This window comes from Metarhizium album (assembly GCF_000804445.1).
Source record: "Metarhizium album ARSEF 1941 chromosome Unknown scaffold_24, whole genome shotgun sequence".
In the NCBI taxonomy this organism is placed as follows: domain Eukaryota; kingdom Fungi; phylum Ascomycota; class Sordariomycetes; order Hypocreales; family Clavicipitaceae; genus Metarhizium; species Metarhizium album.
This window is the reverse complement of record NW_024467598.1, coordinates 78,048-101,944: the sequence shown is the minus strand read 5'-3', so window position 1 is coordinate 101,944 and position 23,897 is coordinate 78,048. Positions and strand designations below refer to the sequence as shown.

The following is a 23,897-nucleotide window of genomic DNA, read 5'->3' as shown; positions in this document are numbered from 1 at the left end:
ATCACAGTTCCTGCAGATAACTGTCGCTGGTGAGAAGATTGTTGACGTGCCATAGCTCCTCCGGGGAAATGGTCCAACGGTTGGGCATAGGCTAGGAAGAGGACTGCTGCACGCTGGGGAATCGGCTGGCGGTGCTGTTGCGCTCCTTGTAATCAGCTCCATCTCGACCAAACTTGTGCTTGGGAGCCCGGGCCTAGACGGCTTTTCTGAACTGCGCGGCTTCTCGGGGGGGGACCAGCTCGTTTATGAGGTCGCTTGCCTTGGCACTTGACTTTGAGGCGGCTGCAACGACGGCATGGACAAGTCTCGGATGCAAAAGGCCGCTCGCAGCGCTCCTTGAGGAGATGGCACCGATCGCATGATCGAGGGATGTTTGCTTTGGTCAATACTGGAGGAGAGCATGCTGCACGACTAGTCAGTCGTACGTGTGGAAGAAGTTCTATCAAGAGTACGGAGTACCGAACTGATTTTGGCCATCTGGAGCGGTTGACGTCTGAACCAGATGGCACGTGGGCCGCATCCACAATTGCCAAGGTTTGCCTTCATTCCGCTCCGCAATAACATATGATATTGCCGATACGTTGGTGCATACAGTAAACCACCTCTATAACGATAACCTTCGTGAGCCTTTTTTCATCGTAATATAGCGACTATCGCTAAGATGCGACTATTGTGGGGTTGTACCTCCCCTTAGAAATTACTAGTAAAAGTACATATTAAGGGATTATTAGCGAAATTTGCCCCACTATTAGGAAACCCAGCTCCACCTAACCCCACTATAAGAAAATTCAGCCTAAAAAGTGGGGCCTTATAACGATAAAATGCATAGTGACTAAGCAAAAAGTCAACGATATCGTTAGTAACGCGACTATTAACGATTTACTAGGGAAAAACCTTAGATAACTGTGAATTATCGTAAAAACCCGAATATCGCTAAGATACAGGATCGTTATAGACATGGTTTACTGTATCCGTACATATGTGCTGAATCCTGACTGATGGGCAAGTATATTTATTACTACTATTAGCTACTTGGATGCTACAGGCTATACCCACTTCTACTCTCCCGGCAGCTGGACCACTTATCAGGCAACATGTTGAGGGCTACCGTACAAGAACAAGAACAGCATTGGCTCCTAAGTCGTGAGTCGCAACAAGGTCCTGAGCCGTCAAGTCGTCAGTCGTCAGTCGTCAGTGCCAGTCGTGAGCCGGAGTCGTGAGCCGGAGTCGTGAGCCGTACGCCCGACTTGTGGCCGTCCTAGCACGTCAAGGGTCCCTTTGTGGCCACGACCAGTTCACTCGAACCCGACGCAATTAATTAGTACCTGTCGGCTTCTCCATGCTTGGCAATGACAAGCCCTCTTTTTTCTTGTATGGAGCCGTCCAACGTCCTCATTGATACACAGGCACTCCCCGTCGGTCATTTTCGCGGCAAAGAATTCTCAAAAATTAGTGTCAAATCTTACAAAATGGAACAGCTGCCCCGATTGCAATTCTAGACTTTCCTCGACGCCGTGATACGTTCCTGACCCGGGACGACACGAAATGGCGTGAGAGTGCGGCACAATCGAGTTGGAAAATGTGCTACGATACGGGGCTTCTCAAAGACTTTCTATGTGCGACGAGGGACCGCGCACAAAACACAAACCGCCTTCCTTAAAACTGACTGAAACGCCTGGAATTTCGGCATGGATGCGCTCATATATAACGTACCTTCAAGAATATCTTGCGGCCAAGGTAGCACACATACGCCGAGGTCAGATATGCGGAGTTGTTTGACGATCTCTTCTCGCAGATAAGAGCAAACTTCGAGCTCGGAATTGGAAGCACCTTCCAGTCCTGAACGTTTCTGGCACGTGTGGTCTTCTAACAGCCAATCTTGCGGCAAGATTTGTTTGAACATGTTGAGTCCTCCAGCTGGCCGAAGGGATACACGAGGAACAAGCGCGCAGACGGTACGGAGTATGTTGATGAGATGGCATTGCCAACCACAGTCATCACGGTCACGGTCGCAGTCGCAGTCGCAGTCTCGCAAGCTTTCCAACCAGCTCCTGGCTCCTCCACCTGAAACGCTCAAGGTTATCGGTACATGGTCCTCCACTCATATGGCAGACAGACGTTAAACACCAGACGGACCGGATCCTGATTTCGGTCTCGGACCCGCCCAATTTGTATGGTCTTTAACTTTATCATATTGATGAAAGTAAAGCAACTGCCTCCTACCTAGGGTAGCTGTGAGCAGTGAGCATGCGACGTACCCGAAACCCTCAAGTGGGCGGGTCCGGAAGAAAGTCCGAGCCACCAGACCCCTGCCGGCCCGTGTATACTCCGTATCCCAACGTATATCCTAACGTTACTCCGTACATGCACGCACACCGACCAGTCGAGGACGCCACTTTTACTCGCTTCGGATGCTGGACGCCATCATACAACGATGCACTGTGCGTGGCTGCAGCGCTGTCTGTTTCAGATCGTCAAATGCCTTTTTCAGACATGGCCAATCCTTCGTGGAATACTGCTGGCGTCCGCGGGCCGGGCCCCCCTTCCTCCCCGCAAACGCAGGCAAGGTCAGCTTGAATGCAAGCAAGGAATTCAATCTTTGTAATATTCAACACGCCGTCTCGAACAATGATATCCAACGCCTTTGCATGATAATGCTTTAGTGGCTGAAATATCACAACATCAAGAGGTTGAAGGATGTGTGTAAGGTGCGAGGGCAACGCAAAGGGAATTATATCGTGCTGTTCGCAGTATTCAACGAATTCAATTGTATGGTGTGATCCGTGGCCATCTAGGATTAAAAGGCGATATCTGCCTATTGGCGTTGCAAATTCCTGAAAATGCTGTATCCAAGCAACTGCAATTTCGTCATTCGTAAAGCCGGTTGGTGAGACTGTTATTTTGGTATTAGCTTCAAGCTCCTTTATCCGATACCAGGACTCCATGTGTTTTTGCCCTGTAAGGATAAGAAAGGCAGGAATAACTTTGCCGCCAGCAGAAATGCATTCTATTGCTGTTGCAGTCTCCCTGTTTTCTGGCATTGAAAATAGATGCGCTCTTCTTCGCTTTGTAACAACTAAATGGTCCTTTCCCATTCCAATACGAAAGCCAGTCTCATCCATATTCCAGATATCTTCAGGAGGGACTCCGTACTGCTGAATAGCCTCTTTAAGCTTGTTGTAATAAGAAAGAGCTCTTGTCACATCTTCTGAAGCTTTTCGACTTGAATCAATCTTTTTTTGAAGACCTTTATGATAGTGATGCCGCTGGATAAAGCGTGTAGTCCATCGCGTTCCAACTTGCCTAGGCGGGGCAGTTGACGATGCCCTCTCTTTTAGGATGTAATTTGCAGCATCTGTAATGAATTCAGGTCGTACAGCGAAGTTGGCCTTATCAAGGCGATCGATATAGTTACATAAAGCAACTTCCTCTTCTCGTGAAAGCATTGTATTTCTTGCTGGATGGCCTTTCCTAGCAGGAACGCCGTTAGCACGTCGTTGAAGCCGGCTACGAGGCACGTTGAATTTCTTCGCCACAGAGCGAATTTTTGCACCTGGATTTTCCTCAATATACTCAAGAGCCTCGTTGACACGTAATTCGACATCGCTTTTTGCCGTTTGGACGCTAGTTGCAGCCATTTTCGCGGTTCAACGCGTCTAGGTTGAAAATTGGCCCGCCTTGGTGTCCGGCCCGCCTTGCTGTCGAGCACCACCTTTGGTGGTGAGGGCTTTTGCTAGCCGAACCACATAAAGTGGGGCGGGCACGATTAGTCCCAGCCACGTCTATTGGCACAAGTCCCCCAGCATTCCGACTTCCGAATGGGACAAGTCGTAACAGTAACATGGCGGGATCACCTACAAGTGCACAGTCACTGCAAAGTAGAATGCTACGTCGCATGCCGTTGGTCCAATGCCTCCGACGTGGAAGGCTGAGTTGAGGAGAAAAACCCAGCATTGTCAGATTCCGTCGCTTTCAAGAGACTCCTCCCTCGTCCAGCATCACAGCCAATTCGCGACGTTTGCACAAACTGGTCGCTATTCAGTCGCCCCGCTAGTCTCTTGAAAATGAGTCAATTCCAAGTTGGAACGCATCATCAACCCAGTCACGGCCAGGACGATGCGTTTTGGGCACCTGGAACCGTCAACCTAAATGAATGTACGCACTCTTGAGCACTCGTCTAGTGTCTTTTGCGTGACAGACAGATGCTAACGGAGAGAGGGGGGGGGGGAACCTACAGTGAGCGACTCTGGCACGGGAGTCATCCTACATCCAATCCCGACGTCTGATCCCAATGATCCGCTCAACTGGTCCATGTGGAGGAAGACGGTCAACTTCACCATCATCTCCTTCTATGTCCTCATGACTTTCGTTCAGCTCGACATCTCATTCACCGCGTGGGGGAAATATCAAGAGGAGCTAGGCTTCTCCGTCGGCGTCCTGAACGCCGGTACAGCCTTCAACTACTCTGGCTTGGCCGTCGGTTGTTTCGTCTTCGTTCCGCTTGTGCACAAGTATGGACGCCGCCCGTTTTATATTCTCAGCACCGCGATTCAAGTCGCCGCCAGCATCTGGGCTGCCAGGACGCAAAACAGGGTAGATCTTTGGGTCAGCAACTTGCTTGCCGGGCTCGGGGGCTCCATAAGTGAATCCATTGTGCAGATCACCATTGCGGACCTCTTCTTCGTTCACCACCACGCTGCCATGAACGGCTGCTATCTGTTTGTTGTCGCCAGCGGGGCTTTCCTCGGTCCAGTGGCCGCAGGGTACGTGGTTCAGAATCAGGGTTGGAGATGGATGTGGTGGTGGTGTACGATTCTACTTGGCACGGGCTTGGTCGTCATCCTCCTCTTCTTCGAGGAGTCCAAGTACCTGCCCGCCATAGAGGGGCATTGTCAGCCATCGCTCCCTGCAACCCTTCACGGAGAGCCCGGTCAGAATCAACCAGAGATTGCGCCGCATGAAGTCATACCCGCGTCTCCGCAAAAGGACAAGGGTAGGCCAGTGGAACGGACAAAATCAAATGTCGTCCTGGATGCCGCCATCCCCATGATGCCTCTCCGCGAACGCCTGGCGCTCTTTACCAGATCGGAGGGCTCGGCCTATGGCAATGCATGGCAGCCGTTTAGGCTCTTGTTCACTTTTCCGGCTATAACCTATACAGCTGTCACGTATGCTACAACCCTTGCCGAGTTTGCCATTGTAACGTCTGTCCAGGCAGTGTATCTGCTGGAGCCGCCGTACAACTTCACTTCCTCCGGCATCGGTCTTATGAGCCTCGCGCCGTTTATAGGAACGTTTCCCGGCATTTTCGTTGGCGGATATCTGAATGACAGATCCATCTTATGGCTGTCCAAGAGGAATGGTGGAATTTACGAGCCAGAGATGCGGCTGTGGCTGGCGCTGCCCTCGGCCCTCCTAACGCCTTGCAGTGTCCTCATGGTTGGGTTGGGTATAGCATATGTAAGTGACCATCAAGTCGAGGGGCGTTTCGCTGTTGCAAGTACAATGCCAACCACGTCCGTCTCCGCAGGGAACTCCCTGGCCACTGATCGCCGTGGGCTTTGGCATCTTGGGCTTCAACTTGGGAGTCACAGGAAGCATTGCACTGTCTTATGCTATGGACTGTTATCACCACGTGAGTCGCGTCATGACTACGCAGAGGCAGCCGGGCTGCCCTGGAACATAGCCAGACTAACCGCAAAGCAGATCATCGGCAACGCCATGGTTGGCATCGTTTTTTCTCGCAACGTGCTTTCTGTGGTTGTGCTGTTCACGCTCACACCCTGGATCGCCGGGATGGGCTTGAGAAACATGCATATTCTGGTGGCCGTTATTTCCTCTGTGGTTTTGCTGATTCCTGCTTTGTTGCTCGTTTGGGGCAAGAAGTCGAGAATTGCCTTGGCAAATACGTACACGGTCATGGCGCAGAAACAGCCTACTTGTCGCGATTTTTGAGCCTGCGGACTCGATGACGAGTCCTCTGAATTGATCACAATTCAGTCGCTGAAAGGAATCCGCTCATGTGTCACATCGTAGCTCTTGGGCTGACTGTCCTGTCCTGCCATGCGCTCGGGAAGAAAGTCTCGTCCAATGTTGGCATCTCTGTCACGTGCAACCGTCTCTCTCCCGTACAACGAGGACGGGCATCGCCCAGCAGCATTTTACATTCTTCGTCCTCTTGACAATTGATGCCAGTCGATGCCTGTTGTCGCACACGGGCACAAACGGGGACCCTGGTTGGAGCACCTCATTCAGGCAGCCCGGCAAGTCCATCCATTTCGTATGCTGCAGAATCCCCAATGTCTCGAAGAGGCCAACAGCCGAAAATGTCCTGACATGTGGCAGGATCCCAAGTACAGAAACACTAGTACGGATCAACCGGGTTTGACGAGTCCTTCGAGAGTGGTCCCTTTCCGAGTGCCTCTTCTTCCGAGGCGTCGTCCGTCGAGATATCAACCAGCCAACCTCGTTTCTTCGGGGGCGGACGGCGAGTGTGCTCTGAAACGTAGCAACTCGTCGATTATCCGACGCTCAGTCCACGCATCTGACTCGATCGCAATCAAAGGACTTTCTAGGATTCGACTTGAGTTTTTAGGATTCGACTTGAGAAGCGCGCCCGACCTTCTCGGCCGCCGCTCATTTCTTCTACGCAGGCCAGATTCCGAGGCATCCCGTTCTCGGTTGGTCTTGTGCATCACCAGCACGCTCCAAGGTGTACTATGGCCAATGAACCCGTCCGTCGTGAGCCTGTGGCAAACCCCCACTTGACCCGGTTGCATTCCAAGCCGAGGGTATATATAGACGTGACACCCTCGACATACACTTCGCGGCAGCCCATGCCTTTCTGTGGCCGTGCAAAAGACTCAGAGGGTACTGGCATCACGGCTTGGAGCAACTCGACCGACCGGGGTAGACTGTTATGCTGGACGGCCTAGCAACCATCACGACGGACCGGGCTTCGACATCCCTCAGCCACGGTCCGAGGCGGGCCACAAGGCTTTGGGACGCTTCGTCGGACGACGCGGTGGCGGTTTCTGTTCTTTCACACTCGTGAATATCAATGGAGTGCCAAGGAGAATGAAGAGCCTGTTACTACCTGCCCCCGGTACGGAGATTGATACTCATTGAGGAGGCCGGCTCATGGCCCACGTTGAGAGACTGAGCCAGGGCGATCAGACGGGACGCCGTTCCGGAAGATCCATCGGAAGTCCTGAGCGCCCCAAAGCACGAGGCATGGGTTGCAATCTGTCACATCTGCGTTGTTGTCGTACAACCTCGCAGCACTGTGGCCCAAGCTCCGTGCAAAAGAGAGAACGAGATCTGAGACGATGCTCGTCTCGTCGGCTTCTCCTGTCCTCTCAAGCCGCGTTTCCTCGGAAGTTGATCGAGTGGGTAAATCATGTCATCAAGCCGATCCAGGGCGCGCCGGGAGGCGAAGCTCCTCTACACGACGCACGTTCGATTTTCGACGTGGATCTACGTGGACATGGTGGCTGGGCTGTTCGGTCCCTCGTCCTTTACAGCTAGATGATTCTGACGCGCCTTCAAAAGTTGTGTTGAGCGCTCCCGCGGGTTGCCTCACCGAGTGCCGAGTGATGCATGCGATGGTGATTGCCAAAGATGCCGGTCGACTCGCTGACTTTAGGTCCGTCAGCCTCACAGTTTCTACGGTCGGGGTGCGGACTTTCACGAGGCCATCGTTGATGGGCAGATTGCCGAAAAGGCTCGCGCGACAAGCCGAATGTACTGTCTGGGCTCGTCGTCCCCACGGAGGCCGGAGAGCTGAGAGAAGAGACAGGAGAAGAGACAGTCGAAGCGAGGCAGCGGAGGACTCGCGGGAACGACATGTATTGTAAGGGGGGATCAGAGCGAAACGTGGGTGAATGAGTTGCCCTCATCCTGCTCTGGCATAATTCCAGCCCCTGTTCAGTGAAAGACGACTTTGGCCCTCAAGTTTTCCCACGACCCCGGTCATTGCCAGCCGGGTGATTTGGAAACAAGACGGCAGCTTTGCGCTTCCCATGGCCCAGCGGTTACGCAAAGTACATCAAATGCACCGATTTTTTCTTGTTCCTGCAGTAGAGCTACCGGGTTGATCACGAACAGGTCCAAACGCCGAGTCATATCGCTCAACTGAATGCCATCCCAACACTTTGGATCCAAATCCACCGACAGATGAAAGTAGAAAAGAAAGCCACCATCTTAGAGCTTGCCTAACAAGATCTTGCTACCAACGTTACCAACCGCCGCATCGGACCTCTTCTTACCCTTCTTCCCCCCTTTTTCTGGCTTGTCCTCTTGGGCATCCTTGGCCGCCTTTTGCTCAGGTGTCATCTCCACAGCAGCTTGTTCCAGCACCTGCTTGTTTCTCTCGAGCGTCCGCTTCAACTCGTCCGTGCTGCCAAAGTCGTTGGATTCCAAGAGACCGACAACTACAAAAGAGCTTGGTCCAGTGGCCCAGTCGATGATGTAGTCCTTGACAACGGGGTACAAGGTATCCGAAAAGTTGAGGGGAGGGTCCGCCGGGATAATCGTGCCGGTTGCCTTGTCGAATCTGCCACCTTGGATCAGGGACTTCAGCATGCGACCGCCAAAGGGCGTGGCCGAAATGTGAGGAACAGCATCGAGGCCGCCCTGGGCGGCGGGTTCCTCCTTGGGATCGCCAAGGGCCGATTGCGCAATGGCTTCGAGGGCCTTGGTCTTGTCACCAGTGCCGGAGAGGAGGACGTCGGTGATGAACTGACACCCGAAGGCGGTAGACGTCAGATCGGCAGCTACTTGCTCAATGGCTCTGAGAAGCTGCGGCGAGAGGGCGGCAATGAGTTCCTGCTGTCGAATATTTGCGTCCTTTTTGCTGGTGGTCTTGCGGATCTCGTGGACTTGCTTCAACACTTCATGGTCAAATGAGTGGCTGGCGGGGAACAGAGACCTGGACAGACCCTCGAACAGGTAGAGAAACGTTGTCCGGGCGTTGGGGTTGTTGGCCGCGCCGACAATGTTCTGCGCCTGCTCGTCGTCCTTTTCACCAACCAACTCGGGGAATATGGACTTGGCTGTGAGCTTTGTGTCGTCAATGACATCGTACGCTGTCAAGATGACCGTGTGAGCATGCTGGTCGCCAGACATGAGAGCCAGTGTGTCCTTGTACGCCTTGAGGTACTGTTTCCGGTCCTTGGCCGACCCGTACGCCAACAGCAAGCATGACAGTCGCGCACCAGACTTGGTAAAGGCCATGTTCTTGAGCAAGTCGCCCGTCTCGTCTCCCTTGACCATTTCAACAAACTCGCTGAACTCTTCAGTTCCCGGCTGTGTCGTGACAAAGTACTGCAACATGGCGTCGTGCAGCATGGTGAAACCAGTCATGCGCTTCTGGACAAGGGAGTTGATCATGTCCAACAAGGTCTTCCGGATAGGTCCCCGCTTACTGGGTTCCGCCGCGAGGATCTCCTTCAGATCCGCGGTGGGCTTGGCGTCCTTGGTCAGCTCCTTGATGCTGAATTCGGGCCCGTACCATTCGCGCAACAGGGTGGCCTTTTGCTCCTTGGAGGCCACAGTCCGGTAGATGTCGTCCAGGATCCACGAGGCCTCGGGGTGGTTGATGAGCTTGCGTACCTTGCCGTAAAAATTGGGTATAACCAAGTCTCGAATCTCATCGTCTTGGTGGACGAGCAACTTGCCAATCAAGAACTTGGCGTATTTGCTCTCGGCAAGCTGCGCATAGCTCCCCTCGAGCTCTCGGGCGATCTGCCGCCTTTGGTCCGGCGTGGCATACTTTATGGCCGTCTGGACAGCGCGGACGGCATCGTGCTTGAGGACAAAGTCTCGGCATCGACCGGTAATGATGCCAAACAGCTCCTCCACCAACTTTTGCCGCTCCTCCTTGGGCACGTGCGATTTTCTCCTCAATCGTTCCCAGATCTTCTTGGTGCGTTGGACTTCGTCGGCGAGGGGTTTGGCAGCTTTTCTTTCCTGAGCTAGTTGCTTTTGCTTTGCGTGCGATTCGCGTGACGTGAGGCCGGCTGCCAGCGCTGTTAGCAAAAACGGCAGCACAGCCAAGTGCAAGGTCCTTCTCCTTCTTTTTCTCCGCCTTGGACTCACTGCGATCAAATGCGTTGCCACTGGCACCAGAGTCTGTCCTGTTCGGCGACCTTTCCTTGTCTCCAGCATCCAGCCCGACGCCGCCGCCTTCGGGATCGGAATCCGAAAAGTCGTCGCTTGATGCCGACAATGTCTTGACCTTGACCTTGACCGCCTTGGACTCCTCAACGCGAGCCTTTTTGGAATCAGACCTGCCCTTGCTACTCGGCGTGGCTTTTCTCTTCTTCCCAGCGGCAACTGGTCTGGCAGCCATCTTGACGGCGTGGGCACAATTGGATGGCAGTATGGCGTACTCTCATCTGAAAGACTCGGCTTGTGATATTATCCTGCAGCAGTCCACTGATTAAGCCTCCCAAAATTTTTTGGGAATCTGCCGAGCGGTGAGCGCGACGTTATGCCTGAAACTCCACCCCCCAACCCCCCGGCGCCCGTCCGTCCCCCCCGACGGCGGTTTTGCATGCTACAAGCAAGCGCATGTTGAATCGGCAACTCAACTTCAACTGCGCCTGGGCGTTGCAATCCAACGCAAATCCGTCGCCATGGGCCGTGAAGAGCAGGTCGAAGAGCGCGAGGTTCTCGAGTCCATCTTCCCTGAAGAAATCACCGGTTCGCCACGCGTCCCACCGGTCCATCAACCCGTCAACTAACAACTGAAAGATCTCTCCGAAACCGAGTTCCAAGTGTCCATCACGCTCGACATCCTCGACGAGGAAGACCAAGAAGCACCCTCGTTCATCCTTCAGGTCCGTTACCCGGACGAATATCCCGATGTTGCCCCCCACCTCGACCTGCTGGCGGCGCAGACTTGCACGCCCCATCAACACTTTAGCATCAGCAACGACCGCCAACAGCTCCTCGAGAGCATACAAGAAACCATCCAGGAGAACCTTGGCATAGCCATGGTATTCACAATTGTCTCGGCCCTAAAAGAAGCCGCCGAGCAACTCATCCAAGACCGCAAGGACTCTGCCGCCAGAGCACGTGAGGAAGCGCTCCTAGCAGCAGAGCGGGAAGAAAACAAGAAATTTCACGGAACACAAGTCACGCCAGAGACGTTCCTCAAGTGGCGCGAGGGATTCCTGAAAGAGACGGAGGAGAAGGAGAGGCTAGAGGAGGAGGAGAGACTGGCGGAACTGAAAAAGGCCAAGATCAAGGAACCTGTCAAGCTGACGGGGAAACAGCTGTGGCAGAGAGGCTTGGCTGGGAACGGAGAAGATGAGGAGGGTGATGAGGAAGATGTACCGACCGACGGGGTGGGAAAGCTGGCGGTGGAGGCTTGATTATTACCTTGATTTCAGAATGTTAAATGGGCAATGCATTATTTGGAGTTTGGAATAATGTTGTCTGGGTGCCCTGCGTAAAAGAGCAGAGCCTGGAGCGACAGACGTGAAATGGGCGTGGTATATATGTCCTTGAAATCTAAACAAGTTTCTTGTTCCTGTTGATTAAACAAAAAAAAAATGTCTGCCAACGACACCCCACGGCTCAACCAGTCGTTCCTTGATTTTTGTCAAATCACGCAGCAACCGCCCCAAACGCCGCCTAATGAATGCCCTTTGTTTCCTGCCCAAGTGACCGTAGTCGTATCTTGCAGACGGATTCAACCGTCCATTTCCTCGTCGTCACCGCCGCCTTCACCCTCGTCTTGTCCATCTTCATCCCCTGAATCCTCCCAGTTATCCTCCTCCCCCTCTGGCATGTCACCCAGCTCCTTGTTCATCTCTTGGAACAACTCGACCGCATGCTCGCCCAGTCGCTCGTCCTCATAGTCCAGCATGGCATACAGCTTCAGACACTGCCCCAGCCACTTCCTCGCCGTCGACCACGTCGACTTCCACTCGTCCCCGGCGTCGACATCCCGCTGCTCCCGACTATCCCTCTGCTTCTCGCCTGCAGTGAAGAGGCACCACCCGCCCAGGTACCACGCCTCGACGCTCTGATCGTCATCCGTGACCAGACGCTCCAGAACCCGGAGCGCGTCCTGCTCCAGTTCCGTCTCCAGCAACAACCGCGCAAGCCCAATTCTCGTAGCAAAGGCGGGCACGCTGGGATGGGCGGGGTCCAAGTCCTGCCACAGCTCCAGACTCCGCTTGAGCGACTGTCTCGCCTCATCCACGCGCTCCTGCGAAATGCGCACATTCGCAACCGTCTGCCACGTCTCGGGGGAGTCGGGCGCAATCATCATGGCTTCCGTGACGAGCGCCTCGCACCGCTCCTCGGCGTCCTCCTCCCAGGACAGATCTGTCATGTACACCTCGGCCACGGCGCACAGCACCTCTCCCAGCTTTCTTTGCTTCTCGTCCAGGCTGGCCTGCTGCTCGGGGGTCCTGCCCGTCAAGTCGGCCAGGTCCTGGATCTGACGGCGCAGTGCCGAAGCACCCTTCTCGAACCACTTGACGCTGTCCTGGCCGCCCTCTTCGCTCAGCTGTGCCAGGAAGAGAAACTTGTCGGGCCCGCCGCCGACCTTTTCGTCCACCGTGCCATCCTCATCCAGCTTGACTGCTCGCTCGAAGTAGCGGCGTCCTTCATCAACCTCGCCTGATTCGACTAGCAGCGTGCCGAGTAGATTGAGAGCGCGGAGCTCAAAGGCGCCTCCTGCTCCTGATGATTCCAGGGCCTTGGAGGCAAGCGCAATCGCTTCGTCGAGGTTACCGACTTCAAACTGGGTGTCTGCGTCGCTGAGCAGGGCGCCGGGGCCGGACTCCTTTTTGGGCCCTGGCCGACTGGGCGCCATTGTACGAGCTGCACTCTGTTTATTGGCGGCTGTGCGCGTGTGCCTAGCTTGTAAGAGGCAGAAATCAAAGAGTGAGGCCCCTTTCCCCCCAAAAAAGACAGAAAACGAGGGGATGGGATGATGTCCACGGTCGGTATGGCGGCATGTAAAGCTCCCGAGGAGCCGCTTGAAAATTTTGGGCGGCAGGTCTTATCGATAACGATGTCACTGCGGGGCAGCGGCACCGTCTGTTCGGACGTTGCGCCGACAGGGACGTGGGAATAGTCACGCTCTTGACCACCACAAGCGCACGTTGAGCAAGACGCTTGGTATGCATTCTTCGACACAAGACAATACTCAAGCCACAGGTTGAAAAGGGGCCTGCAAGCCTCAGGCAACAGTCATCTTCTTGCGCGCCATTGCTCGTCAACAATCTCAACTCATCAATCGCCCACTCACAGACAGCCATCTGCCATGTTCACCGGCATCGTCGAAGACATCGGAGGTACGTCCCAGCCAGCTCATCTCATCCTCAGCCTCAGCCCAACCATGACTTAACATGTCAGTCGTCTCGCACCTCGACAACAATGACTCCACTGGCGGCACCACCATGACATTCACCATCCCCGCGGACTCACTGCTCCTCAAAGACTGCCACGAGGGAGACTCCATCGCTGTCAACGGGTGCTGCCTCACTGTCACGTCCTTTACAGCAGACACGTTCAGCGTGGGCGTAGCCCCCGAAACCTTGCGGATCACCAATCTCGGCACCCTTGTTGAAAACAGCCGCGTGAACCTGGAGCGAGCCGTACGAGCCGACACCCGCATGGGCGGCCATTTTGTCCAGGGCCATGTCGACACCACGGCCGACATCTTGTCCGTGACGCCGGACGGCAATGCGCTGACGTTTAGATTTCAGCCCAAGAACCGTGACATGCTTCGATATGTCATTTTCAAGGGCTTCATTGCCATTGATGGGACGAGTTTGACGGTGACCAATGTGAATGACGCCGACGGCTGGTGGGAAATCATGTTAATCTCGTACTCTCAGGACCGTGTGGTTCTGGCGCACAAGAACAAGGGCGACACGGTGAATATTGAGGTCGACATGATGGCCAAGTATGCCGAAAAGTCGCTGGCCGGAATTCTGGGGTCAAACAGCAGCGACGCCCGCATCCCGTTGCTCGAGAAGATGGTCCAGCGCATCCTTGGCAGGCAGTAGGCAGGCGTATCAATAAGATTAGGGTCAGTGGTATAGCTCATCTAAGGGTATATCAGTCGCGCCGCATCCCTCGTCTCGAGAGAGAAGAACAGGAAAAAGAAATGACACAATATACCAGTCCGCCTGCCAGCCCTGCCAGCAGTTCTAGGCGTCGCCCCAAACCTCAGATATCCTTTGACTCAGAGCCTTGCTGATGCTCTTCCTCCCGACAAAATGGCCAAGTTGACTCGACACCAGCTCTCGCTTGCGTTTCCTACCCGTCTCTCCAGACCCGCAAGCCTCAAAGGCCTTGACGAAATCGTGGGGTGTGCGCCAGCGTCTTTGAATCTCGAGGGCTCGCTCCCCCGTCACTCCCCTGGTTGTCATTAACATTTTTAAAAAGACGTCTCGCAGCGTCATCATTTCTGATTTGGACGCCAGCGAGGAGAAGGCCTGGTACGTAACGTAATGGCCCACGGACGGCTGAGTCTCTCTCAAATGCCGCAGCAAAGGGGCGTAATTCTGCGCAGTAATCACCCTCGACGGAATGACATGCAGCGGCTGTTTCTCGTACTTGCGCTTCAGCACGGCGGTCAAACGCGACAAGTACCTGACAGTCTCGTCCATTTTGGAGGTCCGCTTGACAAAGTACCCATTGACAACTTGTGTCGAGGCAATGGCAGACTGTACGGCCTCCTCGTACCTCTGGAGGGTCTGCGGGTCCATGGTGATGTCTTCGATGATATATATGACGTTTTGGACACCAGAGCGCCTGAGGCGAAACTTTTGCTCGTGAAATCGTCCGTCTTTGATACTGCCAATCAAGTCGTCGAGGCGCTTTCGTTCCACAATCCAGTCCAGCACGACCTCGTCTCCCTCGGCGCCGAGCCTCTGGAGCAATGTGGGATCATGGCACTTGGCAACCCACTGGGCGTCGCCCACTTCCAAACTTCTCATCAGCGGCGCGGCATCGAGCTTGGCCAGCTCCTCTTGCATGTAGTCACGATCCGTCTTGGCCCGGACTTCACGCACGTCCAGAACTAGACGAACGGAAAACGAACCCGGGACCAGTTTGATGGGTTGGAAAGCGGGCAACGAGCCGTCCACGGCATTTCCCTCGGCTGCAGTGTCCCTTTCAACAACCTCAATCTCGGCAGGCGGCGAGCGGGCAGGCCGCACCGAGGCGGCATGAGCGGCATCCGCGTTGTTGTTGTTGCTGTTGTTGTCTGCTTTCCATTCACGGGTTTCTTTTATCCGTCTGGCGACTTCCCATCCCTCGTCGGTCAAGAGGTAGCGCCGCAAGGGTCTCCCCCTCTCATAGACGAGTTCCTTTTGGACCAATGTCTTCATCGAGTTCCACGCCGTGTAAAACTTGGTCGGGTCGCTTGGTGCGGTGAAGGAGGAATCGCAATGGGGCTGCGAGACTTGAATCAGGTCTGCTTTGGTCATACCCGAGGTGGTGTCGTCGGGTTGGGTCGATAGGCCAACCAAGAGTGCATAGGCGCCCGAGCGAAAACTTGGAACGTAGGCCTTGGGTTGTCGCACCTTGCGCTTCTTTGGGGCGGAACCTCCCTCGGCGGCGGCGGCAGCGGCAGCAGTCTCCTCGTCTAGTTGGGCCTTCTTAGCAGCCTTCCTTACTTGAGGATGTTCCGGCATGGGCAGATGGTTCTCCTGGCAGTATTTCTGGAGCTTGTCGGTCAGTCTCTCGCACAACTTTGGGCCAAAGCCCTTCAACTGCTGCAGCTCGGCAGGGTGGTGAAAAACCAGAGGGCATGCTTTGAGAGATTCATGGGCGTTTCGATAGGTGGTGAAGCCTTTTGAGTTGCGCTCTCGTGCTGTGTCCAGCCACTCCTTGACCCAAGTGAGGAGCAGGGGATTGGGGCATTCTTCTTCCATTGCGTCGAGACGGCGGGTCGGGGAGTGTTGAATGCAAAGCCATGGGGTTGTCTTTGCTCCCCTCCAAAAAAAAATAGAAATAGAAATAAAAATAGATCTCAAGAGGGAAGGAGAAGAGGGAGAGACGGATCAAACCAAAAAGAGGCAGCACGAGTCGGCTTGAAGGCCAGACGATGTGGTCAAGCAAAATGTTGACAAGACAACCGCGTCTCAGAGGTCCCCATCGCGTCGAGTCCTTCCGTCTGTAGACGCCGGCAGGCGCGAAGGCACGTGGCCTGGTGGGCCGCATTGACAAAGTCCACGATGACGACACCGCCGATGCCCATTGGCGCGCGGGGGTCCGGACACAGTTGACAGCCACGAGGCCGTTTGTCCGTACATCGGGATTACCCAAGTACTCGGCACCTGGCCACTCCGGTGCCTACACACCCAAGCATCAGGTTCCCAGTACGTAGCTGGAGGCAGCTTGCCATCCGATGCCACCTTCTCCACCTTGTGTTTGGCGGGGTCAATCACCTCCTCACTCCCTTCTCCTCGCCCTGGGCTGACCTGCGACTAAGGAATAAGAGACTAGAAACTACTTGGAAGCCTGAAACTACATCCATCACAGGTCGTGGGCCGTGGGTTGTGTGTGGAGTGGACTGACTGTGTGTGGTTTGAACTTTGTAGCTTGTGGGCTCGCTGCTCGACGTCAAGGGCCAAGGCGTTGCTCCAGCTCCCTCTCCCTCTCCCTCTCGCCCTCCATGTTCAACCTCGCCGAGCTTATTCTATTATTCGAGCTGGCTTGGCTTACCTTTTCTCTTGATCTCCACCCGCCGCCCCGAGCATCGACGAGGACGCGGTACGCAGTACGCAGTGCTGCTGCCATTGTTCTGCGTCTTTGAGACGGCCGACTGCCGCGTCCCCCACCAAAGAAGAAAGAGCAAGCAAGCAAGCCAAAGCCACCCCGCCTCTCTGAATAAAAGACGCTTGCATCCCGAACCACCATCATCCATCCTCTTCACTTCCCACGCTGCTTCCACGACAATCCCCTCCGCTCTGTTGCTCCAAGGTACGCCCATCCCCCAACTGTTGACAGTTGACACACATTCCTGTTACAGAGGCTCGCCTTCCCAAGACCTTCATCGGAGCAATCAATCAATGCATGAATGAGTAAAAGTGAAACAAAGGCCGCAAACGTCTCCCCTTCCCCGCCGGCTCCCCAAGACAACAACGATCCTCTCACTCACATCCCCTCGGTCTCTCTATTTTTCGATCTTCTCCATTGTCTCTCCATTGTCGACACGTACTCCAACTTACATGCTGCAGACACCTCGCCATCATGGACGACAAGATCCTCGACGCCTCGGCCAAATACCCCATAGTTTCCGGCCACGCCTACAAGTATGGCACCGCCGGCTTTCGAATGAAGGCTGATTTGTTGCCGCCCGTCTCGTTTCGTGTTGGACTGCTCGCTGGCCTGCGCAGCCGCAAGCTCAATGGTCAAGCCATCGGCGTCATGATCACGGCCAGTCACAACCCAGCTGCCGACAACGGCGTCAAGATTGTCGACCCCATGGGCGAAATGCTCGAGCAGGACTGGGAGGCCTACGCTACCCACCTGGTCAACTGTCCTACCCACCGAGACCTTCTTAACGCCTTCAAGGCCCTCGCTGCCCAGCTCAAGATCGACCTGAGCAGCCCCGGCCGCGTCGTCTACGGCCGGGACACTCGACCTTCCGGCCACGGCCTGGTCTCTGCCTTGGCCGCCGCCCTGGAAGCTACAGCCACCGAATACACCGACTACAAGATCCTGACCACTCCCCAGCTGCACTACTTGACCCGCTGTGTCAACACCGAAGGCACCCCCAAAGCCTATGGCGAGCCCAGCGAGGGCGGCTACTACAAAAAGTTCTCCGACGCCTTTGTCCGTGCCCTGCGCGGTAGAAAGATCAACGGCCAGCTGACTGTAGACTGTGCCAACGGCGTCGGTGGACCCAAGTTCTCCGAGATGCTCAAGTTCATCCCCAAGGACAAGACCGGCTTCAACGTCAAGGTGGTCAATGACGATGTTCTACGGCCCGAGCTTCTCAACCTTGACGTATGTGTCAAGTCTTGGTTTGCCCAAAGCTGTCTCTGCTGTGTGACCTGTCTGCTGCCAGCTCTGCTAATCACCTTTTCTTGCCCTCACAGTGCGGCGCCGACTATGTCAAGACAAAACAGAGAGCTCCCCAAACCCCGAAGCCCGTCCCCGGAGCCCGTTGCTGCTCCTTGGATGGCGACGCTGACCGCCTGATTTACCACTGGATCGACCCAGATACCGGCTTCGTCATGCTGGATGGCGACCGCATCTCCTCTCTCTGCGCCTCCTTCATTGGCGACCTCATCCGCTCCGCCGGCCTCGAGGGCGAGCTGCGTATCGGGGTCGTGCAGACGGCCTATGCCAACGGCGCCAGCACCAACTACATTGAGAAGCACCTGCAGCTTCCCGTCGTCTTCACACCCACCGGCGTCAAGCATCTGCACCACGCGGCATGCCAATTCGACGTTGGCGTCTACTTCGAGGCCAACGGCCACGGCACCGTCGTCTTCTCCCAGGAGGCCATGCGCACCTTTAAGGAAAAGGAGCCTCAGTCTCCCGCCCAAAAGGACGCCCTCGACACACTCGCCGCTGTCGGAGACTTGATCAACCAGACTGTTGGAGACGCCATTTCTGACATGCTCATGGTCGAAGTCGTCCTGGCTCACAAGGGCTGGACCCTCAAGGACTGGGCCATGACCTACACCGACCTGCCCAACCGCCTGGTTCGTGTCGAGGTTGGCAACAAGGATCTCTTCCATGCGACGGATGCCGAGCGGCGTCTTAGCCACCCACCTGGTGCCCAAGATGAGATTGACAATGTTGTTCTAAAGTACGCATCCGCACGCTCGTTTGCTCGTGCCAGCGGCACCGAAAATGCATGCCGAGTGTATGCGGAGGCGGCGACCCGCTCCGAGGCAGAAGAACTTGCAAACAAGGTCGCTCAGATTGTAAAGCAATTCGGATCGTAGTGTGTCTAGTTGCGACAATGGGACGAATGACATGATGATGACATGGATGAAAGGAAACGAGAGAGCATTCCCGAGTGGGGGAGAAAAAACCGGTGCTGACACGCAGAGCGACATTTGATGTGATGAGAAGCAACATTGGCCAAGTAGCCGTAGCATATCGTGAATGGAGAGATGTAATTCTCTTTTCTTGACATTGAAGAATGGCTTCGAGCGGAGGATGGACATCCGATGCCAATGCACACCATTGTCACGTCTATCTAAGCCGACTGGACTAAGGCCGGCGAGCAAAAGCTTAGGAGTGTAGAAAACAGAAAATACGCCGTCCAGCTCCCGTCTACATGTTTTTGCGTCCCTTTTTTCTCTTTTCCCAGACCGTGTCTCATGTAGTAGATTCTACATACCATGTGTCTCCAGCCACGCAAGCGTTTGTGAGGCCATATCAATTTGTGTTCTTCCACCACCATTAGATTAGAGTCGTACATGCTTAGCACATGTGGAACGAGCAATCTCCAGACGATGACCGGGTAGAGTCCTCCGGCTGGAACTCGTACTGGATGTCAATGTCCAGGTCACGGCGGTTCTTGGCGTTGGGTTTGACCTGGAGCTTGCACGAAATCTGCTCGCCGTCCTGGACAGTAAGCACGTCCTTGAAGTAGAAGACTGTCTGTTTCCAGTGGGTATATTTGGTGTGGGGGCCGGTAGAGAAGCGGATGGGCTTGTGACAGGCGGTGAAGTCGATGTCGAACCAGGACACGAGGGCGTGGATGAAGTCGTCGCGCTTGATGGAGAGCTTGAAGGGCGTGGCAAAGGCGAGGTCGGCGACGGTACAGGTGTAGAGGTCGAGGGTGAGGACGGGTGTCGGGTCGGTGACGACAGTCTTTAGCTCGACGGTGTCAACGAGGGGCTCGGAGAGGGCGGTCTCCTTGAGCGGCGTGTAGTCGAAGCCGTAGACATTGTCCCAAACTAGAGAGGATTGTTGGTCAGTTGGCAGGGCGGGCGGGGCCAGGGGAGAGGGAGAGAGGGGGACGAGGTGAAAACATTCAAAACATACATCCAATCTTCTCTTCCTTGTATTCGCCGTCTTCGATGCCGGCAAAGAAGATGGTGGCCTTGTCGGGGAAGATGAGGCCGTCCCTGTCGAGATAGGTGTCGCGAGCATACAGTACGGTATCCAACATGCTCTCGTACAACAAGAAGTAGCCCATCCACTCGGAAATGATGATGTCGACCTTGGGGTAGGGCATCTCGATTTCCTCCATCTTGCCCTGAATAAGGGTGATTTTGTCGGACAGGCCGTTGGCCTTTACAATCTCGCGGGCCTTGAAGATGATGGACGACATGTCGACGCCGACGACGTGCTTGGCACCAGCCTTGGCAGCAAACCTGGCACAGGGTGAGTCTCGATTGCAAACAGACAAACAAAGAAAGGGGAGAAGAAAAAAGGGCGTCCGTATTCGAGGTCACGTCGCAGGCGGTGCATTGTGGTACAGGTGAGGAGGGAGAGGCAGGGCGCGGCGGCGGCAGCGGTTCCTCCATCTAGTCTCCCCAGTCGCAAGGGTGAATGAAGAATGAAGCCGGTCAAACATACATGGACAAGATGGCGGTGCCACAGCCGACATCGAGAACAACCTTGTCCTTGAACAGGTGCTTGTTTTGCATAATGGCATTCATGTAGGATCGGGTGCGGACCTCATCTTTCTAGGAGCAGGTTCGAAAGGGAAACTGGTCAGTCATGCACATGCCCATACAGCAAGTACACTACATGCTCGCCTGCACCTTCCGCGCAGGGTCTGGTGCGGTCTGGCGCGGCGGCGGGGGAGGGGCAGCCATGGGCTCACCAGCATTTCCTCGTGGATGCCTTTTTGCTCAGGGCAAAATGTCCGTCAGCAATGGTGCCGTGGAATTGCACGGCATCGAACGGGCGGCGGGAAAATCATACCATGGTGGTCGTAGCTGGGGACGCGGATCAATTAGCAAGGCGTGCACTTTGTCTTTTCCCCCCGTTCCATTGCGAATCGTTACACCGACAGGATATGGTGGCACAACCAACCTCTTAAAGTAGTGCTGCTCGCTGTGCTCGAGCGACTTCATGCGCTGCTCGGCAATCTCAACGTCCATCTTGTCGCCAGTCATTGTGGCCGTAAACACCCCTTACGGATGCAGAATTCCGGCAGAAATGAGATAGGGAGAAATTCCGAGGCGCCGGGAGTTGCGGCACGAGGTGAAGTGAGACGCCGTTGGGTCGCTGGCCGCAAGGAAGACGCGCTACAGACGACGGACGGGCGACTGCAGGTTTTGTCGGGCAGAAAAATAATTTATCGGGCCACCGCCCTGACGAGCTAGTCTGGTGTCTGGTGTCTGGTACTCCGTACTCCGTACTCCCTCACATTTGAACGGCCCGCACGCCACCGCCACCCCGTCTTGGCGCTGCGTCAATTGATTGATTGACGTCGGCACCAGACAAATAGTTGCACATCTGGCTGACCGAGGAGTCGAGAAGCATGAAAAACGACGTCGCATCCCGCATCAACACCACAGATATCAAAAGTGGCCATCCACTTGTCGTATTTACGTATTCACCAAGCGAAAAGAGACCTGCACAACGGGTCTGGCGTGGTACATGCCTGCATCACAGAGTAACTTTGTCTCTGCAAGTAACTACGCGTTTTTTGTACATGGATTCACAATCTCAGCAAAGGCACTCATTGTCATCACAGAACGTCAGTGGCCATGTATTCGAGCCTGCGCAACGCACGCCACTGCATTGCATTGGGTATGCATACCACGCGCGTCGCTTCTTCATGTTTTCACCTCTCTGGTCCCAGAAAACGCCCCCAACGCCGTTACATGCAACCAAGGCAAAACTGACATGTGGAAACTTGTACCGCAGAGGCATCCTGAAGTCTCCCAGTCCCCTCTCCATGCCATGCTATACCTGGCTGGACCTTAGACGAGCAACACGCTGTTGATGCAGCCCTCGTTCTCGGGGTTGTTCGTCACCTGCGCGTATCGACCCCACACAACCTTTCCGCCAGCCGTCACCAAGCCCAATTCGCTCACGTTGACCTCGATGACGGTTCCCTTTGTCAAAACGCCCAGCTGCGTATACAGAGGGTTTTGCGGGTTCTTCTTGACGCTGATGATGGGCAGCTGCACCGTGACACCCAGCTCGGGGTGCGTGACGTTGGCTTTTTTGTAACGAAGCCCCAGGGGACGTATAAATCGCTCGTATTTGGGGTTTCTTCGCGTAAAGTCCTGTCCGACAAACGTAGGCTTCGTGACCATGCGCTTCCAGCCCTTCTTCTGGATCTTCTTGCCGGTCTTGACCACCTTGAACATTTCCTCCTCGCTGATGCCGCGGACCTTGGGCAGGGGAACGCTAAACTTGGCTGCCTTTTCCGCTCGCTTGTTCTTGATGGCGCTGCTGAGGGCCTTGGCCGTCGACGGGTTCGTCCTGTCAAGAAGGTACGAGGGCATGGGGGTTGCGGGCTCCTTTTCGTCGGCAGTCTTGACGTTTCTCTCCTCATGTGCCTTGATCGCCTTCTTCATCTGAATCTTCTCCTTGTGACGCTTCTGCTGATGCAGCTTGGCCCGCAGACCACGCAGGTTCTGCGCATCCTGGGAAGCCTTGTGGCCCTCACGGGCGGCTCTCTTTCGCCTTCGTTCTTCGTGGTCCAGGCGCCGGCCGTGCAGCTTACGCCACCTTTCCATGTACTCATTCTGAGGCTGCAGAGACTATCAGACGACATTCCCATTGCCCATTTCGATGACGGGAGTCGAGGGACGAGACCTACCATGATGACTGCGTCGCCCGACTCTGCGACTTTTGAGTCTTGACCGTGTGTTGTCGAAATGGCGTGTGGAGCCAAGGTGAAATTTCGGCCGACCGCGAAACAGAAATGGCGGGCAGCAGGCGGAGCCCGGCACAACGCTTCTCCGACCAAAGCTCTCACCAACATTTTACATTTTTGGCGCCATGCTCGGGTCCACGACCACGACCACGACCGCAACGCAGGGACTTGGTGGTCGTGGGACAGCCCGCAGCTGTCTTGAACCCAAGATAGAGCCATCCGCAGCGTCACCATGAGCAGAGCGCTCTTCCGCCCCGTCCGGGAGCTCCGGGCGCCCCACGCGCCAGCATCAGCCTCCCGGTCCGCGGCGGCGCTGCTGGCCTTGCCCATACGCAGCCGGGCATTCAACAGCACGCCGCCCATCATCGAGCCGCCAAACCGGCGGCACGTCAACAACGCCCCCAACCCGACAGACGACCAGGTCCGTCCCCTAGCCTTCAAGAAGAGCCACCCAGCGGCGCCGCCGGCCCCCATCCAAGACTCGGTCAGGAACCTGCTCCCCTTGCTCGCAGCACAGCCAGGCCACTACATCACCGTCCACATCCACGGCTTCCCCTACCTGGTCCAGGAGGGCGACCGGATCCGGCTCCCGTTCCGCATGCCAGGCGTGCTTCCGGGCGACGTGCTCCGTCTCAACAGAGCCAGCGTGATAGGCAGCCGCGACTCCACGATGAAGGGGGCCCCGCACATCGACGAGCGCGTCTTCGAGTGCCGCGCGACAGTGCTGGGCGTCGAATCGGAACCGCTGCGCATCAAGATCAAGAAGAAGCGGAGACAGAGGCGAATGAGACAGGCCAAGAGCAAGCACCGATACACCATCCTGCGCGTCTCGGAGCTGACTATTAAAAATTTCGAACAAGACCAAGACCCAGAGTAGCCCACGGGAGCGGGGTGGGAGGAAGGCGGAGGGAGAGGCGGGAAGGCAAGCAAGGAGATTCTGTGTACCGGTATGCAACAACGTATATCAATATCAGCGGGGCTACTGGCTGTATAATAATACCCATTTCATCAAGCACAACGACGCCTCAATGATATGGTCTGGTCAACTGTGATACATTCTCGCCGCTCGACACAAAACCATGCAACTTGGATATCTGGAATGCCCAAA

At 55.3% G+C, this 23,897-nt stretch overlaps 10 protein-coding genes across 10 annotated transcripts; 5 read left to right on the top strand and 5 right to left on the bottom strand.

Annotated features, from left to right (window-relative positions):
* Positions 1–4,311: 4,311 nt before the first annotated feature.
* MAM_06790 (Major facilitator superfamily domain, general substrate transporter) lies at positions 4,312–5,955 on the top strand (the record flags this gene model as incomplete). Its single annotated transcript, XM_040825588.1, has 3 exons — positions 4,312–5,460; positions 5,531–5,635; positions 5,707–5,955. 3 exons carry the CDS (start codon positions 4,312–4,314, stop codon positions 5,953–5,955), a joined length of 1,503 nt encoding a protein of 500 aa, XP_040676352.1.
* Positions 5,956–8,202: 2,247 nt separating this feature from the next.
* Positions 8,203–10,351, bottom strand: MAM_06789 (RNA-binding protein of the Puf family,translational repressor; the record flags this gene model as incomplete). Its single annotated transcript, XM_040825587.1, has 2 exons — positions 8,203–10,028; positions 10,099–10,351. The coding sequence occupies 2 exons, from the start codon at positions 10,349–10,351 to the stop codon at positions 8,203–8,205; spliced, it is 2,079 nt and encodes a 692-aa protein (XP_040676351.1).
* Positions 10,352–10,637: 286 nt separating this feature from the next.
* On the top strand, positions 10,638–11,378 carry MAM_06788 (Ubiquitin-conjugating enzyme/RWD-like protein; the record flags this gene model as incomplete). Its single annotated transcript, XM_040825586.1, has 2 exons — positions 10,638–10,704; positions 10,756–11,378. 2 exons carry the CDS (start codon positions 10,638–10,640, stop codon positions 11,376–11,378), a joined length of 690 nt encoding a protein of 229 aa, XP_040676350.1.
* Positions 11,379–11,698: 320 nt separating this feature from the next.
* On the bottom strand, positions 11,699–12,832 carry MAM_06787 (Tetratricopeptide-like helical; the record flags this gene model as incomplete). Its single annotated transcript, XM_040825585.1, has 1 exon — positions 11,699–12,832. One exon carries the CDS (start codon positions 12,830–12,832, stop codon positions 11,699–11,701), a length of 1,134 nt encoding a protein of 377 aa, XP_040676349.1.
* A 453-nt stretch (positions 12,833–13,285) lies between these two features.
* On the top strand, positions 13,286–14,033 carry MAM_06786 (riboflavin synthase alpha chain; the record flags this gene model as incomplete). Its single annotated transcript, XM_040825584.1, has 2 exons — positions 13,286–13,316; positions 13,378–14,033. The coding sequence occupies 2 exons, from the start codon at positions 13,286–13,288 to the stop codon at positions 14,031–14,033; spliced, it is 687 nt and encodes a 228-aa protein (XP_040676348.1).
* A 144-nt stretch (positions 14,034–14,177) lies between these two features.
* Positions 14,178–15,908, bottom strand: MAM_06785 (DNA repair nuclease, XPF-type/Helicase; the record flags this gene model as incomplete). The annotated part of the gene is made up of 1 exon (XM_040825583.1): positions 14,178–15,908. One exon carries the CDS (start codon positions 15,906–15,908, stop codon positions 14,178–14,180), a length of 1,731 nt encoding a protein of 576 aa, XP_040676347.1.
* Positions 15,909–17,229: 1,321 nt separating this feature from the next.
* MAM_06784 (N-acetylglucosamine-phosphate mutase) lies at positions 17,230–18,938 on the top strand (the record flags this gene model as incomplete). Its single annotated transcript, XM_040825582.1, has 2 exons — positions 17,230–17,988; positions 18,081–18,938. The coding sequence occupies 2 exons, from the start codon at positions 17,230–17,232 to the stop codon at positions 18,936–18,938; spliced, it is 1,617 nt and encodes a 538-aa protein (XP_040676346.1).
* A 484-nt stretch (positions 18,939–19,422) lies between these two features.
* Positions 19,423–21,071, bottom strand: MAM_06783 (protein arginine N-methyltransferase 1; the record flags this gene model as incomplete). The annotated part of the gene is made up of 5 exons (XM_040825581.1): positions 19,423–19,901; positions 19,990–20,321; positions 20,527–20,636; positions 20,715–20,796; positions 20,989–21,071. 5 exons carry the CDS (start codon positions 21,069–21,071, stop codon positions 19,423–19,425), a joined length of 1,086 nt encoding a protein of 361 aa, XP_040676345.1.
* Positions 21,072–21,884: 813 nt separating this feature from the next.
* On the bottom strand, positions 21,885–22,735 carry MAM_06782 (Ribosomal protein S8e/ribosomal biogenesis NSA2; the record flags this gene model as incomplete). The annotated part of the gene is made up of 2 exons (XM_040825580.1): positions 21,885–22,664; positions 22,733–22,735. The coding sequence occupies 2 exons, from the start codon at positions 22,733–22,735 to the stop codon at positions 21,885–21,887; spliced, it is 783 nt and encodes a 260-aa protein (XP_040676344.1).
* A 286-nt stretch (positions 22,736–23,021) lies between these two features.
* Positions 23,022–23,666, top strand: MAM_06781 (YmL49-like protein; the record flags this gene model as incomplete). Its single annotated transcript, XM_040825579.1, has 1 exon — positions 23,022–23,666. The coding sequence occupies one exon, from the start codon at positions 23,022–23,024 to the stop codon at positions 23,664–23,666; it is 645 nt and encodes a 214-aa protein (XP_040676343.1).
* Positions 23,667–23,897: the final 231 nt, after the last annotated feature.